Source organism: Mytilus trossulus, chromosome 4, assembly GCF_036588685.1.
Source record: "Mytilus trossulus isolate FHL-02 chromosome 4, PNRI_Mtr1.1.1.hap1, whole genome shotgun sequence".
Taxonomy (NCBI): Eukaryota; Metazoa; Mollusca; class Bivalvia; order Mytilida; family Mytilidae; genus Mytilus; species Mytilus trossulus.
In genome coordinates this window covers 81,821,026-81,840,940 of record NC_086376.1, presented here as the reverse complement: position 1 = coordinate 81,840,940, position 19,915 = coordinate 81,821,026, and the positions used below count along the sequence as shown (strand labels likewise).

The following is a 19,915-nucleotide window of genomic DNA, read 5'->3' as shown; positions in this document are numbered from 1 at the left end:
GGTCAAGATATACTACATCTTTTATATATTTTTGTGCGCTGTAGATGCCCTTTTTCAATTAAGTTATCATGCCCTTTTTAGGTGATAGGGGAAACACTATGTAGTAAGGAAAAAGCTTGAAGCCTTATTATAAAGGAAGCATAAATTTGATGGTAAGGTAGTTGGATTTCTTTTTATTTGTCCTTGACATAGGGGAACAAAACTTAGTATCAAATTAAGCATTTCTAGATAATTATATAGCTGCCCATAACACAGTTTTTGTCATTACTACTAACATACATAAAAGATTAGATTATCATAAGCCTAGGAGCTTACTATTAGTCTGCTAAGCTACTAATTAACTAATCAGTTAAATTATAGTTTTATCAGCATGAACACTTCTTTGTCCTCAGCATTTTTGTATTTTATGTTGTTTTTTTTCAAATTAAGAATATATACTACCTCTAATTATTGCACAGTGAATTACAAATGGTTTATTGTAAGATTTATGTGAAGTTGATCTAAGCCATTCATGTGCAATTTGTTTTACCTTTTCATTTTTCTTTATAAATAATTTCTGCTTATTTAAGTTAAGAATTATTGAACTTGTATATAAAGGGGTACAAAGGACTATTGAAAGCTCATACCTGCCAATTTTTCAAAATGTCCATGGGTGTTTTGCTTGCAAGATGGCTGTCATAGTCTTAAAAAACCTTTAAGTGGGCCTGCAAATACATTTTCATGTTGTTTTTTGGCTTCTTCATACTTTTATAAGCCTAATGTCATTGTAAAATTAATTGTTTTGTTTAAACTTTTGTGGACAGAAATTGCTCTTTCAAAATTTCAATTTGGGAGACTCCATGGGGGAAATCCCCCACAAATAGTGACAGTTGGCAGGTATGAAAGTTTTGAACTGCGAGACAAATGAATGATACATTAATATGGAAAATGTATTTTGCAAACATATATTCTTTGTCTAAAATTCTTATTTTTAGTACTTTTTTATGGCATTTAAAAACACTACAAGGTGGAAAAATGAGGTGATCTGAGGACCTTTCATCTAAGTATTTCAAAACCCTTATTTGCCCTTTCAATATGCTGAGAAATGAACCAAACAACTAATTTACAATGGAAAATCAATGAGTTGTCAAAAGAACTTGGAATTTCAGCCAGAAAGAGAAAAATATCTTCTGGGCAGATACACAAAAACACAAGGACATATGCTATCAAGATTTGTATAGTAAAAAATGAATAATCATACTGCTAGATTCTAATCCTTTTTACCTCCTGAATGTATTTAAATCCTTAATGTTACTAAAAACTTGCTGCTAATTGCAAGTTGTTCCATTAACAATCTGCATCAAATCTAACATTCACAGATCTAAAAACATCAGATATAATGCCTTTATATATCACCCTTCACAAATGCACCTCTTATTCAATTGATTCAAATAATTTAAAGTCATAAACCAATATTTTTCAGCTAATACTGGGTATTTACATAATTAAAAGATTGCTGGTCTCCCCTCTTCATTAGCAGGAGTAGCAAATGTTTACAATTACTGTAATAGAGGATCTTTTTTATTTACTTAAACTGTATACGTCTAAACACTGCTAAGGACTTCTTAGTGCACTAAGGACTATACAGTGCCACTAAGGACTAGAAGAAGTGCTGTAATGTGTATTTTTTTTTACATATTATGTTAGAGATTGATATTTAATGCATAAATTTCAATTTTTATAGAAAAATAATCATAAATAAACAAGATCAATTTCTACCATAATATGAAAAGAAATTATATGTAACAGCACCCCATCTAGTCCTGAGTGGCATGTTATAAGTCCTTAGTGCATTTAGGACTCCTTAGCAGTGTTAAGATGCACCTCTTAAACACTGGACATTCCCAACACAGTTTCTGAATTCTGACCTCAGATGACCTGATGTTACAGCCATCAAAAAGACATCTTCAGGTAGATTCTGACAGATTCTGACAGTTATCTTATTTCACGCTTGACTGATTATATGAGGTTATAGAATTGGTGTATTACTTTAACACCTGATGACCACACAGACAATTATGTGAATATAATTGACATTTATGGCCAAGTGTGTATTTTGCAGCTTTCATCTTATTCAATTATACAATAATTTGTATACTCAAACTATTATCGTAAATCAACAGGCGTTTTATAGTTTGTCCATCAAAACAATTGTAACCAGCTTATTTGGACTGAAAACATCTTGGTTGGTTTGAGTTGGATAAATACATTTTTGACTTGTTACCTTTTTTAATTCTAGATATACATATAAAGAATAGTATTTTTGTTTTGATAAATACTTTATTACGCAAGACAATATGAAGTGACTCCACAAGGACAAGCTGATATTTCAAGATGATATCAAGTGACTCCACAAGGACAAGCTGATATTTCAAGACAATATCAAGTGACTTTCAAATATTATATTGCTATACAATAAAAGGGTTATTGCATGAATATTGGGGAATATTGTCCCTCGTAGAACATATTTTGAACTCGCAACCACATGCAATATAATATTTGAAAGTAAAAATTGGTTTAAACTAAGATTTAAACGTTGATGACGTCATGAATTTTGAAGATTTATTGCACTAGTGCAATAACAGAATTTATTGCACGCTAACTTTTGGTTACGTTCTGTGGGAAATATTATATTGCTATACAATAATATCTGATATTTGTCTTAATAATATTTTTTGTTGAGAGTATGCAATAAATGAAATAGTGAGTAAATTATTTTTTTTCAGACAAAATGTTTTGAAGTCATGTTCTTTTCATTGATAAATTGACATGAATGGACATAAAAATTGTGAATGCACTCATACATGACATCATTACCTAATATGTTCAAGTGTCACCTAGGTACTGGCTATTATCTTCAAAAGTATAAGCCAGAATGGCCAGTAAGATCAGAGTGAAAATATTGTAATTATGGACAATAAAGTATATCCAGTGTTTTTAATTTTTAAAAATACATCTTGATTTATTAAAGTGCTAAATATGTTGTTATCCATGTATCACAATAACTTGGGACTTATACCTTCATGACCTTCATGACCTTCAATACCAGTAATTATCACATGATGTGTTATACTGTTGACTACTGGATGTTCCAACCTATAGACTATAACAAAAGGATGGACACAGTTCAAAAAAGCATCCTACATTTGTAGACTGAATATAACAAGAATGTGTCCAAAGTACACAGATGCCCCACAATCATTTTCTATGTTCAATGGACCCCAAAATTGGGTAAAAAATCTAATTTGGCATTTAAATAAGAAATATCATACCATATGGAACATGTGTACTAAGTTTCAAGTTGATTGGACTTCAACTTCATCAAAAACTACCTTGACCAAAAATTTAACCTGAAACTCGCACTTTCATTTGTATGTTCAGTGGACTGTGAAATTGATGACCAAAGTCTAATTTGGCTATAAAATTAGAAAGATCATAAGAAACATGAATACTAAGTTTCAAGTTGATTGGACTTCAGCTTCATCAAAAACTACCTTGACCAAAACCTTTAACCTGGAGTGGGACAGACGGACAAAAGAACGAACGAACAAACTGAAGGACGGACACACAGACCAGAAAACATAATGCTCCTCTACTTTCGTAGGTGGGGCATAAAAATCATTGATCTATATCATCAAATGGTTTATATAATGATACGATCATAATTCAAAATGTCATTTCTTCCTAATGCCACAATAGTTATGTCTTCTATTTCGTATTGACAACAAAATTCTGAAAATATACATGTATAACCCAAATATTAAAATAGAGTACACTAGCTTGAGAAACAAATCAAATTCAACAAGACAACCTTTATATAGACAATGGAAAAAGAACAAATGCTTTAGACAAATTCCATGAATATGAAATAAGGACATGTGATATGATTGCCAATTAAACAACTATCCAACAGCAGCTATAAGGCATTTGACAATAAGAAAAATGAAACAATACAATCGGCTTTACAGGCCAGACATGGAAAAATGTGAACCCATTCAATAGGATAAAAACAAAGGCCAGATGAATGAAAAAATCAAATAAAATAGAAAATATAAAAGGCAGCAACCAAGGAAAATATAAAGAGTTAGGGGTAAATATGTCATAAGATATTTCATTATTTCATTACAGAAATCTGCAGATTTGGAAATATTTTTTTGATTGCTAAAATATGACAATAGACATGATAGATAAATTTGAAATATATCTTGAAAACCATGTTCAAGGCCAAAGCAATGGTTGTATTTTACTTTTGCCAAAAAAAAAATATATATATATATATATTTAAGATACCTTTTTGTACATGGCTTTAATATACTCTGGGTCATCTGTATTTTCTGTCCTCTGTTTTGCAACACTTTTTTCCTGTAAAAAAATTAAAATATATACATACTCTAATTCCAAGAAATCATTATAAATAATGATAAAACTACAAAATAATAAATAATACATAACAATAGAATATGCATCTATCAGAGAGGATACAGTACAACCAAATAAATTGTTTTCCTACTGATAAGAAGAAAATCCAATTACTAAAATGTTTTATCAATATCCCTGCCTAAATACCTTGAGTTATCTCCCATCCTAAGTGCAATTGTCTTTACAAGGCAAGTTTGATAGTATGTAGCTTTTACACTATACAACAAATATTTAGGGTTCATTCTATAGGATTTCAAATCCAAGAATATTTTGCTGGCCTTGTAGCAGTATTGTGAAATAACAATAGTTTGTTGCATGCTATCATCCAAACATGTACTTATTAAAGGAATAACTAATTTTTCAGTAGCAAATGAATATCCTGAAGCAGTAGTGGGTCTGAGCAATTTTAATTAGATGTATTTTTTATTTGACATAAAGTTGCAGGGAATTTCAAGCAAATAGATAACACAATTTATAAGAAGCCAAACACTACTGGAAGGGCCTGTGTTTGTATCAACAAAACATACCTCTAAATGTAACAAAGCACCAATTTTGTGACACCAAGCTTTATAATCATGTCCCAATACTGACAGTTTACGCAGGAAATCTCTCATCTCATGCACAATTAAATTACTGCAGTCTAAATCATTACTGCATACATTAATCCAAGTTTCTATCACTTTTAGCACCCCACGGTGGTTTCTTGGAATTTCTGAATGAACAAATGAATGAGTTGTGGTTGCCGTTGGTGACCAAGGTGAAGTGTTGGAGTGACCTGTTGTGGTTGATGACGTGACAGAGGTCGTGGGTGATGGCATCAAATGACTGCCACTAGCTGAAGTATTAACTCCCTTGTCAGTGGCAACAGTTAATTTTGATAGTTCACCTAATTTTGATATGTCAAATGGCGCTGGAAAATCAAAATTTTGTGGACTCTGACTAGCACTAGATATGGGCGATGGCGGAGGCTCAAATCTTACAACAATGTTAGACAATGCATTCTCTTTTGGATCAGTTGACGAATCGCCTATTAAATTAAAATGTAATTTGTCCGGTGTATGAATTGTCACAAATGATGGTGAGTTTGGCACTTTATAAACCTCATGGTCTGAACCTCCCCTTTCCCGGTGCAGAATGTCTGAACTAATTCCAGGTACTGGGTCAGTTATACTGGAACGAGAGGCAAGATTATCTGGAACAGAACTTGACCTAGAAAAAACAGGCGAAACATCTGATGGTGTGTCCATCACAAACGTTGGAAGATTAATAAGTTCCCTTTGGAATGCCATAATATCAACATCTGATGTGGTTACTGACGAAGAACTTGAACTATCAGTATCGTCATCTTTGAGCGGAAGTGTTTCTGAACTATCTATGGCAACATTACCCTGTGATTTAGATAATAAATGTCTATGCTGCCAGGCAAAAATATGGGCAGGATGATGGCCTTTGTGGTGACTTTCTTCAAGGAAGCTACCCTTTCTGTCACTCTTCTGCTGATTAATTGGAATACTTGATTCAAATGGATTAGCTAAACTATGACCCATTGCTCGTAATGCTAATGAGGTGTTTCCATTTTTAGAGTAAATGCCATTGTGTTTTGTAAATTCTTTTTCAGCACATAATGATGATTGTGAATCCATGTCTGAATCTCTGGGATTTGATTTTCTCTTTTTTAAACTTTCCTTTTTAACTTCTGGTTCATGTTTTGGCGGTTCATTATGATGGTGTAATGAACGTGGTGGACACATGTCTATCTGACCAATATTAGTGGGCTTTGGTGGTTTTAACTTGGTTTCAGCATATAACGATTTTCTTCTGATCATGTTCCCAAACAGTTTGTGAGCAAGCAGACGTAAAATTATAATTGGATGAACAATCATTGGTAGTCCCATTAACAAAACTTCACAAAATGGTTTTGAATAAGTGTCAACTATACATTCCAATGAGCAATTTGGTGAGATTACAGGCGACAAGATGTGATTGGCTGGATGACGGGGGAGGTGATCCACGGAGGAAGACAACTGGTAATTTAAGGCAGAAATATCGTCATGGCTCTCTTCTATCACAGCTTCCTGGAATATACAAAATAAGAAAAAATGAGAAACAACAGAATTTGCATTTATTTATTTAATTGATTGAATCAATGCAACTTACAATATATCTACTAATTATTTGTTAATGGGTGACAATTTTCATGGTTATTTGATTTTGTGTTTTTGCAAAGAGTTTGTATACAAGCCACCTATTTCATTATTCTTTTAATTTTGTAGTTTCCATGTACCCACCAAATCAATGAAAATAGGTTCTAATATCATGAATATTGACTGTGTCATACATGTATTTTTTTGATGATATTTTACAATATATTGGTTGCTTTTTTTGGTATAAATAAATGAAAGGTGTTTAAATCAACATTGCTTATAAGGGATTTCAGTTTGTTCATTTGTTTATTGGTAACAGATAAACGTCTCATTTAGCACTCTTGGCTTCCAAAAAGATATACCCTCATTTTTGTTTTATGTTTATACTCAAAATATCCAAAATAACATGAACGAAATTTTACAAAGATAAGAATCCTTTTTAATTGTTGTCCTGTAACAGTTAAAAAGCAGTTCATCAATACGACCAGTGTTGTTTTAGTTGTTCTCATGTTGTTTACAAACAAACAAAATTAAGTGTAAATATGATGACATTTAGATTTATTATGTTTACAACTGACCAGCGAGGTTAATGAGGTCAATGACCAGGTATATAATATGAAAATAACTGTTTCTGAAAGATAAAAGTATAGAAGCTAACCAGATGATATACATACATATTATCATATTCACATAACAGGCTATTATTTGAACTTGGAATTATTTTTAATTATGGAATTTGCTTGATTTCTTGTTATTAAAATGTTTAATAAATTCCATGTTTATTCTGTACTGAAATGTTCTGTGCTGCGCACAACACTTTCTATTACAAAGAAAATAGTATATTTTCAATAGAATGTACTGTGCCGCGCACAACACTATCTAACCAAAATACATTGTATGGAAAGTGTTATAAACCGCTCAAAAGATTATTATACCAAATAAACATGGAATTTATTAAAAATTTTACACACAAGAAATTATGCAAATTCCATAATTGAAAATAATTCCAAGTTCAAATAATAGCTTGTTACTTGAATAAACATATGAAAGCTTATGTAAAGACCCCCATTCAAAAATTATTTCTTTTGTCAATTACCATATTTATACCTTTCAAAAATTAAGGAGGCTCGCCAGTACAAAAATTTCAGCGAAAAATTAAACTTTTGTTTTTCATTACAATCTTTTTTTATTACACTATCAGTTATTACTGTATGATATGGTGCAAAAATCAACCTAAAAAATCGATCGTTTTGGCCCCAGATGACTTTTAAAATATCTATATCATTGAAAAAGATGAAAATTATCTCCCTGTAGTGAAAAAAATGCCATTTTTTAGCATTAAAATTGAAATACCTTTTTTAACTCATCTGTGACCTATATTTTATTTTTGTTTTCAAATAAGCTGTACATAAACTAAATAATTGTAAAATTAAAGCAATTTCTTTACTTTAGTTCTTTTTATTTCCACATTACCTCTATTTCTCCTATTAGTTCAACAGGAAAAAAATTCCCTCTACAAAAATGTATGCTTCTTTCAAAGTCAGATTGTGAGCGAAAATGATCAGTGACCCTAATTTTTTATTTTATTTTTCTATTAGGTATAAAATAAAGTTCATTTATAGAAAAATATAGAGAAATCCTATATTAAAAAAAAAAAGATTTTGACCCGTGAGCCCCCTTAAGAATTATAAGAAGAGCTTTTTATTAAATGGTTCTATCTGACATATATTATATCTACAAGGATGCATATGAAAAGCCTGAAGTACACTCAACAGGAAGTGAATGCTTATGATCTATTTTTCTCTCTGTATATTCTGTAGGGATATGTATGACAGATTCTCCAATTAAAGTCCTATCACCATCATTTACAATGTACTAACAATCATCATATTTCACAGTGAATCACTCTTATGAGACCAATATATAACATTTATATACATGATATAGGTTGGCATGTTTTTTTGTTAAGAGTCCACAGAATCCTTATGTTAAAATAAATATTGAACTGTGTTGTATCATTCATGCTTAACAGTTGAAGATTTTATAGTAATGATAATATTAAAAAGCTCTGAGAAATTTATTTCAATACAAATCCTAACCAAAGCCATTTAAATGTGAAAAATACAAATCATAATGACTATAAATTATAAAAGAAATGATTTGTAATGTAATATGGAAACATGTAAAACCTCATTTGCTGTTGTCAGTTTTTACCTGGCAACAATGAGGGGGGATAGGAGGGGTCCTGATCCTGAAACTCCGGGCTTAAAAAAACGAAATCACGAGGTCCCAAACTTAAATAAAGTAAATCCCGACATCCAGAAATCCGAAAAAAAGACTTCCCAGATCTCGAAAGGATCAATCCTGAAATCCTGAGCTTAAAAACATCCAATCCCAGAGTCCTAATAAAGGTACTATCCCCCTCAACAATGTTTCACGTTGTGTTGGGAAATATGACATAATATCAAAGGTCTGATTATAAGTTATCCAAATCTTTCTTTCTCAGCTTTAACTTAAGAGTAATGCATATTATTTTTTAAATCTGTAATTCTTTCTTCAAGGTACAACTATTTCAATTTGTATCTGTTTTTGTTTCACAGAGTATTTTTGTTAATGAGAAAGGCTATGACAGCTATTATTATATATTATTTTATACCTGAATGAGTTCAGCAACCAGACCCTCTAAAGAAGCAGCTTGAAGGTGGTTTCTACTGTTCCACATTTTGGCACGTCCCATGGCCATGAGCTCTATAAAACTGTCTTCAGGAGAGTGAACATTAAGATGGCTAGTTAATTCATTCTCTTCAAATGCTGAAACAAAACAAAATTGGTCATTTACTGCATGTGCATAAGATAAAGATGATGATAATGGATTTATATAATACCAAGTAGCAATTTTTTTAAAAGTATCAGTGTACCTTGGCAAACATGCAAATGAATATGGAATCTGCTTTGGTTGAGACAGTCATAATTAAGATGTTCTTTTAACATGCTATTTCACGGAAAGACATATCACCCTAAGGAGACATTATATTCTGAATCCTAGTTAACCATTATTTGCCCTTACTCAAACTTGCTACATGGTTTGATCTGGTTGAGATGGAACCCAGACCAATACCATAAGCATGATAAGAACACTGAGGTATTTAGGAGTGAATAACAAAATAATCGTATACATGTATTCTTCATTTCTGGATTTATTCATTTACTAAATTTATCTTTTAGTATTTTATGATTTTAGGGTATTTTGAACTTGATTTTGTAGACAAATTAGAAGCTTATGAAAGAATAGTACTTCACTCCAACATGAGCAGCATATTCAAATTATTTTTCCCTCTGTACCATGCTTAATTTTATAAAACAGCCTAAATTATTACAGAATTAAGATTTCTTAAGACAATTCTTTTAAGAATTTATGTTTTTTTTTGTGTTTTGTAATGAGAAAGCATTGATGCATCTTTGAAATGATTTAAAGGTTCAAATACTGTATTTCAGAGTGTAAAAATGTAGTTTTCTTCAATGCAGTGCACAATAAAAAGAAAGATAACTCAAATCAAAAACTTGAAAAATATTGACTGTTTGCAAAAGTGTTATTAAAACCTTTTAATACATGTGCTTAATCATGTTACTATAATTTGTACTTCCTGTCAAATATCTGTATTAATTATATATACTATTATTGCACCTTTGTTAACAATGTTGTTCTAATGTAAATATGTTCACACTTTTATTGTTTGTTAAAAAATGTACTAACATACCCCATGTGGGGGCTTGAGTGAAATACAAATTGGTCTGTTTGCTTACTTCAAACTTCATAAAAAAGCAGGCAAAAATATAGTAGAAATTTTGTCAAACAAGAACTTACGCTTCCTGTCAAACAAGTCTACTCTACCGCCAAGTTTATGTAGTAGGCCCATGTAGACCAGAATTCTAGCAGCATGGTACTTCACATATTTGGCATACTTAGTACTATGGTTAGTGTAGTACCATTCATCTGAGGGGAGGAGTAACTGCATCAGCATATCAGATATATCTACATCATTGAGAGGTTGATGGTTGTTAGGATTTAGGGCTATAGAGGCTAATGATTGGAGGAGAAGGCACAGCAGGTGCTGAAATAGAAAAAACAGAAAATCAGAAACCATATCTGTCAGTTATTGGTGTATACATGTATATGTGAAGTTTTGATGGTCTACACAATACAATTTACTCGTCAAAAGAGGTAAACAAATCCCATTTTGTTGAACTAATAGACCTATATTTCTAAATCTAGATTCAAACTCCTATCTATGTATCATTCTGGATTGTTGTGATCAGGCAGTTGTTCCATTTTTGTGTTTTTACATTGGATTCGTGAATTTTCAATATTTTGTTTGTTTGTTTGTTTACATTGTTTGTTTGTATACACCCATCATGCAATATTTTTAAGTTTAAATAACTAAAATGCAGTCTTTAAAATGTCTTAAAATTATTATAGGTCAGTGTAAAATATGAAAATATAAACAAAAACCTACAGGATCATGGTTTGGATCTAAGGCTTCCACCAAAGTCTTCAAATGTCCATCTGTTACAATACGATTTTGAACTTGATGTCCATGACTCATAATAGCCAAAATCCTTGCGCTAAGAATCTGAAGACAGTGATGAGTACAGTGTCGCCATCTAGTACTTGGAGTACACTTTTGACGAGTACCAATGATTCTCTTATGCATGGTAATGTTGTTGTGTAACACACTGAGTATTTGACTAGGATCCGTTTGAGTTAAGATGGTCAGTGGTAGTTTTTTAATATTTGATGACTTTTTACACTCAACATCGTCATCTGACTTTTCCTGACTGTTCTCATTAGAACTGGAGTTTGATTTTTTACAATGCGCTGATGATGATATTCTAGTAAAAGCACTACTTGAATGATTGCTGGGTTCATCTGGAATATTTACACCAGTAGGACACGATGAATGTTTCGGACTTCTCTGGACATCAATACCAGAAATATTTACACAGTCAACAGTTGGTGAATAAATGGCAGATATTTCATAATTCTTATGTACAATACATATATCCATGACACGATTAATGATACTGAGAGCAGTGAAGTGTAAAGATTGTCCCCCTTTGAGAATTTCCAACGATGTTTGTAATAATTTTGAAAGCTGTACAAAAATTTTATATTTCCCATCCAGGCACTCATTTTTCTGTAGCTGTTCATAGCAAGTCTGAAAGTAAATAAAAAACATCATAATAATTAAGAGCATATAGAGCTTGACATATCAGTATATAGATACTAGCATAAGGAGATGGGGTATGAGTGCCAATGAAACAACTCTCCATCCAAGTCACAATTTGTAAAAGTAGACCATTATATTTGAAAGAATGGCCTTCAAAAGGGAGCCTTGGCTCACTCTGAGCAGCAAGCTATAAATGACAATGTGAAACCATTCAAAGAGAAAACTCAATAGTCCATCTAAATAAATAACAAGAAAGTGTACCTAGTACATGGATGTCCCATCCGCACTATCAATTTCTATGTTCAATGGACTGTGAAAATGGGGGGAAATCTCTAATTTGGCATTAATTACAATTCATAAGGAACATGTGTACTAAGTTTCAAGTTGATTGGACTTCAACTTCATCAAAAACTACCTTGACCTTAAACTTCAACCTGAAGCGGGACAGACAAATGGACGCACAAACAAATGAACCAATGAACAGACCCACAGGTCAGAAACCATAATACCCATAAATAGGGCATAAAAACCAAAAACATTAGAAACACTTGTGACCACATCAACAAAAGACAAATATACCTTTTCTATTTATTTGATGATTATGAGGTGACCTCTAGATTACTATTTATTTGATGATTGTCAGGTGACCTCTAGATTACTATTTTGTGTTAATGGGTTGCTGTCTCATCGTATTGCTAATACCCTACATCCCTGTTTATTATAGTATCAGTGCAACTTTGATGACTTTCCATTAAAGTCAATTATTGATTCACATCCTATTAAAGGATCTCAACTAAACTGTTTAATTTTCTATGCACCATATCCTTCACATTTCTCTCCACTATTGAATATTTTATACACTTAGCATGCTTAGCATCCAGTATTTCATCCTTTAATGAGTATGAAACTAAATTGAACATTAAGTGATGTATCATCCGAAGTTTCCGTTTACATTTCATTTCAGCGATTAATCTTCAAATCCTTGGGGGAATTCTATATTTATTTTGGATTATATCACTGTTTAGGTTAAATTGTTTAAACAAACATCAAGTTTTCATTTTTTGTGCAATTCAAAAAGAATAAAATATTAGTCTTTTGTCCTCTGGTGTTCCATGCTTCAAAGAATAAAAGATACATGTACTTCTGATTTATGTTAATTCAGAAATTATTGCAAGGGTATATATTACATGTATTATGACAATTTTGGATGACCTGACTAAAATGCAAGATTAGTTATTCTGATTTTGGAAAATCTGCATAAAGATATAAGTATGAGATATCATATGATCATTTAGCACTATTCACATTGAATTTCATAAAAATCACGAAATAATTTCTGAATTTACATAAATCTCCTTTCCCCTTGATCTCCACAGGGTTAATTTGATGGGTGTGTATATTTTTAAGCATGAAAAGTACAGTTCATTCTCATTTATCCAACTTTTTTAAATTATAGGTAGTTCGTGTGAAAAAAAAGTTGGATAGATGAGATCAAAGATAATCAAGAACAAAGGGTTTTCAATAAGAGTTTGGGTTGAATGACAGGTGAAAAATAAGACTGAAAATTATACCCGGATTAAATTTTCTGTACTATCATTTAGCATAGCATGTAAAAAGGTGCAACTGACATTTAGTTAATGTTATGTAAATCATTTGAAAATATTTTAAAGTTTTTTAATCGTTCATTAAAATGTGAATTGAATAGAAAAATAGTTGCACTTTTATTTATGAAAAGATTTCAGTGTCAATGAGATGGAGCTTTTTTGTGTAATATATCCTCTTCGTTTATTTTTTTATGTTTTTCTGACCAAATGATCTAAATGGGACAAAATATTAGTTAAATACGTTTTACTACACACACAAAGTCTGAACAGAACAAATTCACACAACATATATACTAGTACATACATATGGACGTTTTCAATAAAAACATGGTTTCTTGTTAGAATATGGTCTACGAAACGGTTTTGTCAACTACGTAACATGAGTTGTACCTTCATATGTGATGTACTGTCTGATCTTCATCAATAAAAAATGGTTCTCTAATTCAGAAAAAATAAAATCTTTCTAGTATATAAAGTGAAACAATGGGGAATGTATATAGGAGGCATTAAAATGCAATAAGACATGTTGGTAAGATGTGCGTTTAGAGAGTTTAGTAGTAGACAAACTATTAGATTACCCAAATTTCTGAAGGTATTTCAATGCACTGACTTTTTAATCAAATGCAGGACTTGCACTAGAAATTAAAAGCACAGACACGAAACACGGAAAATAAATAAGGGGAAACACGAAGCACACAAATCAAGCCAAACAAGAGAAAACAAGAAATAAAACATCAAAACACGAAAATACAGGAAATAAAAAGATCAAAAACCTTGCATGAAAATAACCCTTTACCAGTCCACCCTCTACAATGGCACTGAAGAAATTTTCAGTAGATACACACATCATACATTTTTTTGAATAATAATGCAATATTTATTTTTAAATCATACTAAATTTTATTTAAAAATTAATTGTAAGATTACTATCGCCTATCATATATATATTCTTAAAATAATATAAAAACCATACAGGAACAAATTTACTGTCACATTTTAGAAGGACACCTTATCATTACTAAACAAACAGTCCAATAATTAACAAAAATTAAAAGTTGGCTAAATGGGAATACCTTATTTTCAAAAGTTGGATAAATGAGAAGACACCAAAAGTACAAACACAAAAGAGATTACAGATAGGATCCACAAATTGTCTGGCTGGCTGGTTCATTTTTTTCTTAGAATGTTTAATGCTAGTGACCTACATGTAGTATCCATGTGTACCAAGTTAAGTTTAAAATAATCTTCACTGATTGAGTGGTTTAATATGTTACCATCTGATGGCAAATATTTAAATGCATATTCAGGAATAGAACAAACAAACAATAAATCTATGAAGTGATTTCTGCAAAATGGGTTGACAGCAATGAATAATAAGTCCAAATGTGTAAAGTCACTGCAAAAAGAGTGTATGTTGTATTAAGGGAAAAGAATTTTGACTTGCAACAGAAAAAATATCAACCCTTCAAAGAGTTGCTGCTAGAGTCTTAAAATTGCAGAAAGCTTGGCATCTAAGGGTCTCATATTTAACGTCCCTATTCTGAACAAATGTTACTGGGTATTCATACATCCAGCTTTACTGAAGTCTGATGCCCTAGTTGTTGCATGTTTGAATTTCCAGCGGCAAATGTTTCATGCATAATCAGAACGAGAACAAATTAACAAATAATATAATAGATATATATTGTGCAAGGTAGTTGACCATAGTTGGTAAAGATATTTTGGGAGATAACTTAGAAATAACAATTAACAGTATTTGAACTTCTAACAATGGATGCCACTGCCATTTTTAAATAATCATAAACAAATATCTTATTACTTATCAAAGGTACTAGGATTATAATTTAGTACGCCAATCGTATTACCAATTGACAATAGCTCTTAGCATACAGGCATTACATGCATTAAAATACTGCTAAATGATTGTGAGAATTGATTAACAACTCTGGTTGTTTTTTTATTTGGATATAGAAAAAATGTAATAATTCAAAAAAATATTTATTGTAGTTAATGGTGCATTAAATTATTTTCTGTACAATTTTGTAGTAAATTTTTTTATCATTAACCTCTTCAAATTTTTTTTTTCTCTCTTCATAAAATGTTCTGACAAACCATAAAAAAAAAGCATATTAATAAAAAAATCATCCTTCCATAAGATAAACCAATGGTCCCTGTTATATTGGTATTCTTGTAGATCACCAATCAATTTTTATGTTTACAGTTTATATCTACATGTTCATGACCCATATAATTATATGGGCTTGTTCAGTATATTTACATGTATTTTATATCTACATCATCAGTACATGTATCATGTCTAAAGAATAACAACCACCATTGGCAGTAATCTTTAACTCTGACCTCCAACGGCTGTATTTCCACCAGACAATTCTTTTTTAACAATAACATCTCCAACCCCAATGTATGACCCTCTTAAAAAAAGTTTTTTTAGATAAATAAATAAAGCTCTTCAACTCCAGCAAATTCTATGATTTAGTGACGTTTTTTTTTTTCCAAATTAGAAGTTGGACATGTTGAAATAAAAAAATTTCAAGACCCAGGGATCAATTTGTCAAATGAAAATTTGGCTTTTAACAAACATAATTTACATCAACTGAATATAGCATAAAAAAGGTTAATAAATGAATGATTGTATCATAAGTTAAATCATGTTGTTATCACATTTATCAGAATGAGAAACCATTCTTTTCACATTAATTTTATATAAAATCCAATTGTTTTATATTGCATCAGTGGATCCAGTGGGTATAAATTCAATGCTAGCTTCTTAGAATTGTTAAAAATTTATGTTTTCAGTGCATTTTTCTAAAATTTTAACCCCAACTAATTAATCAGTGCAATGCACTCCGTTTTTAATTCCTGGAACAATCAGTGATAAAATTCAGATTCAGATGACAGAATCTATCTTTTAGATTAAAATGAAAACATGATAAAGCAACTATGATAAATAATTCATACAATTCATTTCCCTATGAAATCAAATATCCTAATTATAAGTACATCAATTTAAAAGGTTCAATATGTAATCAATAATAGCAAGGAACAAAGATAAAATCACATTACAGGAACTTGTTCTCATATGGAAATCAATGTCATTAACTGATCCAGGAATTAAAATTTATTAAAGTGTATTAAGGTCAAGTCACAGTAAATGGTTTGTGTCAGCTTTTTATTAGATATTGCATGTTCTGAGATCAAATTGGTATTAAAATAACATGCTAAAATTGCATTTTTTTTAGATGAATGAAGTCTCATACTTTTTACTATTTTAGTACCAGAAATTATTAATTGCAATGCCAAACAAGAATGAAAACGTAAACGGATGCCCCATCTGCACTAACATTTTCTATGTTCAGTGGACCATGAAAATGGGGTGAAATCTCTAATTTGGAATTAAAATTAGGAAGATCATACCATAGGGAACAGGTGAAATAAGTTTCCAGTTGATAGGACTTCAACTTCATCAAAAACTACATCGACCAAAAACTTTAAACTGAGGCGGGATGGATGGACAAAAGAACTGGCCAGAAAACATAATGCTCATAAATGGGGCATTTTAAAAACAAAAGAACTCACCCATACTTAATTCAAGAAAGATACATGGAATAATGAAAGTGAAATGTGTGGTTTAAATAACAATAAAGAACTGGACTAAATCACAAAAATGTAAGTCCTGCCATTATTTGTCAATTATAGTTGATGTTCAAGCTATAAAATAAGTTGAAATTAAGCCTTTATAAATATTCAAGGTCATATGGGAAACATTTACTGGTCTTTTTCATACAGTAAGTATTTTTCTATTTCTCAAAGACAGAAATTATTCATCATATTATTTTTCAATATATATATTCATGATATTAGTTTCCCAAAATATAATTTAAAAATGCAGATTTTTTTTTCATCCATTTCTCTGATGATCTAAAAACATGCAATTTTTTAACTTCACTTAAAATTAAATACCTCCTATCATGCCTATAGGCATTGATAAGGGAAAAAGGCAAACAATAAAAAATAAACATATTAATTTAAGTCATAAATCATCCCTTTAGGAGTCAACCAATGGCCTGGGCCTCTTCATATTAATATTCTTGTAGATCTCGCATCGCATATCATTTTTTATGTTTACAGTTTCTATCTACATGCTCATACATGTCATAGGGGTTGTTAAGTATTCTACACATGTACATGTATATATCTATCATGTTACTTTCAAAACCACCATTGACAGTAAATTGAGTAAACTTAAACACAAAAAAAACATGTGACCTTCCGCTGTTGTTTTTCTATGGTTGGGTTGTTCAGTCTCTTTGATACATTCCCCATTTCCATTCTCAATTTTATGTGCATACTCCATAGCCTTTCTAAAGGTTCTATAAAAATATGAATTATAGTGAATTAAATGTGCCAGAGGTAAGCAGATTATAAGATTTTCTATCTTTCTTGCATTACTGCAGAGTGGAAAACAATAATTAATATTGATAGACAATGTATACATGTCTCTGACAAATATCAATGATAGAGCTTGTCAAAATTCTAAAAAAAAAAAAGGAGAAAGTTCAATTCATATCACATAACATAAATAGTTAATAAAATGGAATATTTGTTTAAAAAAAAAATCAAGATTCACCAAAATTAAATGCATGAAAAAGGGGGAGGGTCGATTCCAAAAGGCAAAGGCAAATATAAACCATAGCTATACCTGTAAGATGCCTGTAAGATACCTGTAAGATCGTTGTGGGGCTCATATGGAAGGATCCTATCCTTTTTAGCCCACCATATTTTGGTACACTTTCAAAAACTGATACAATCATCAATCCTGCATGATTTGGTGCATTATTTCACACAATTAAAAGTTATATATAAAACTATTTGTGTCCTCATCAATTTCCTAACTGATACATGACTGACTCCCAATGACGGTCTATACTAATTTTAAAGGCTTCCACAGTTTTAGATGAAATAACTTCAACTGGTAGGTTATTCCAATCATTAATAATACGTTGTGAGAAATGTCTTAATCGAAAAGAAGTGTTACATCTAGGTTTTGCTAATTTCCAATTATGCCCACGGGTATTAGTACTGATGACAGTAAAAAATCTTTCATAAGATATATCTTCGATTCCTTTTAATATTTTGAACGCTTGTATCATATCACCTCTTCGCCTTCTGTGAGTTAGGGAGGGTAGTTTAAGTACTTTTAATCTGTCTTCATAGCTTAAATGTCGTATATCAGGAATTAATTTCGTTGCTCTCATCTGCACTTTTTCTACAGCATTAATATCTTTCTTTTAGCTATGTTCGGCATTGGCACCCCTTTTTGACCATTGATTTAAAATATAACATATGTGTACTTTATGCTAGTCTGTAATAAATAGGTGACAGGTTATATCAATGGAATGGTTGACTCTTTCATAATTTGCTTTTAGGAGGTTTTAACTTTTTTTTTCTAAAGTTACCGGAAGTTCAGAAAATAATATAAAACTGTTCAATTGACGGGAGAATTTCCGGAAAACCTGAGAAGACCTGAATATAAGAGGTACCAATTAAGGAATCTGAAGAAAAAAATAGCAGACGGATTTGTATTATTGGGTATACGGGGATGTGCCAAAAATATGGTCATAATTTTGCGAGATTTTATATAAAAATGACCCCCCTTTTAATGACATCATATCATGATTAAAATGCATAAATTTGCGTTTGATAAAAAAAAATGATTTGGGGAATGATCTACATATAATTCATTTGAAAGTTCACCTTTCAAATAAGATCCCAAATGAACCTCGGAAATTTATGAATTATGAGTGATGCATGATGAATTAGTACTTAATAAGCATAATATGTAACAGTATAAGCATGGATCATATTTTGAATATAGTATATAAGTATAGGTCATTCTTTCTTAAATAGTTATATAACTATAGGTACTGAATTTCTAAAATGGGTACGTTTTTTTAGGCAAAAATGGCACACCCCTACCCATAAAATATCGAAGTTACCCCCCCCCCCCCCCTGCATGATCATGATTTGGGGTATGATCTACATATATTTCATTTGAAAGTTCACCTTTCAAATAAGAACTCAAAGGAACCTCGGAAATTTATGAATTATGAGTGATGCATGATGAATTAGTGCTTATGTAACAGTATAAGCATGGATCATATTTTGAATATAGTATATAATAATAGGTCATTCTTTCTTAAATAGTTATATAACTATAGGTACTGAATTTCAGTGAATGTTATATTAAAATGGGTACGTTTTTTTAGGCAAAAATGGCACACCCCTACCCAAAAAATATCGAAGTTCAGAATTGGAGAGTGTTATTTGGTTATTAAACTTTCATTCTGAGGAGAATATGATAATATTTTTGTATGTTTCGGCCTTACATAACGTGGTTGTCACATTTTTGTGAAATATTACAAAGCAGTTTATTTCAGTTTGTAAATAGTTGTGGGAAAAT

At 31.0% G+C, this 19,915-nt stretch overlaps 1 protein-coding gene across 1 annotated transcript in view; it reads right to left on the bottom strand.

The window, feature by feature from the left end:
* The window catches only part of LOC134716114 (1-phosphatidylinositol 4,5-bisphosphate phosphodiesterase epsilon-1-like), a 73,394-nt gene extending 54,467 nt beyond the window's left edge, over positions 1-18,927 (bottom strand). The window contains exons 1-6 of the mRNA XM_063578889.1: positions 18,807-18,927; positions 11,117-11,818; positions 10,468-10,714; positions 9,259-9,413; positions 4,986-6,533; positions 4,330-4,401 (exon numbers count right to left, since the gene is read on the bottom strand). Coding sequence (XP_063434959.1) covers positions 4,330-4,401; positions 4,986-6,533; positions 9,259-9,413; positions 10,468-10,714; positions 11,117-11,668 — 2,574 coding nt within the window. The 5' untranslated portion in view covers positions 11,669-11,818; positions 18,807-18,927. The remainder of the gene's footprint in view (positions 1-4,329; positions 4,402-4,985; positions 6,534-9,258; positions 9,414-10,467; positions 10,715-11,116; positions 11,819-18,806) is intronic.
* Between the last annotated feature and the right edge of the window lie 988 nt (positions 18,928-19,915).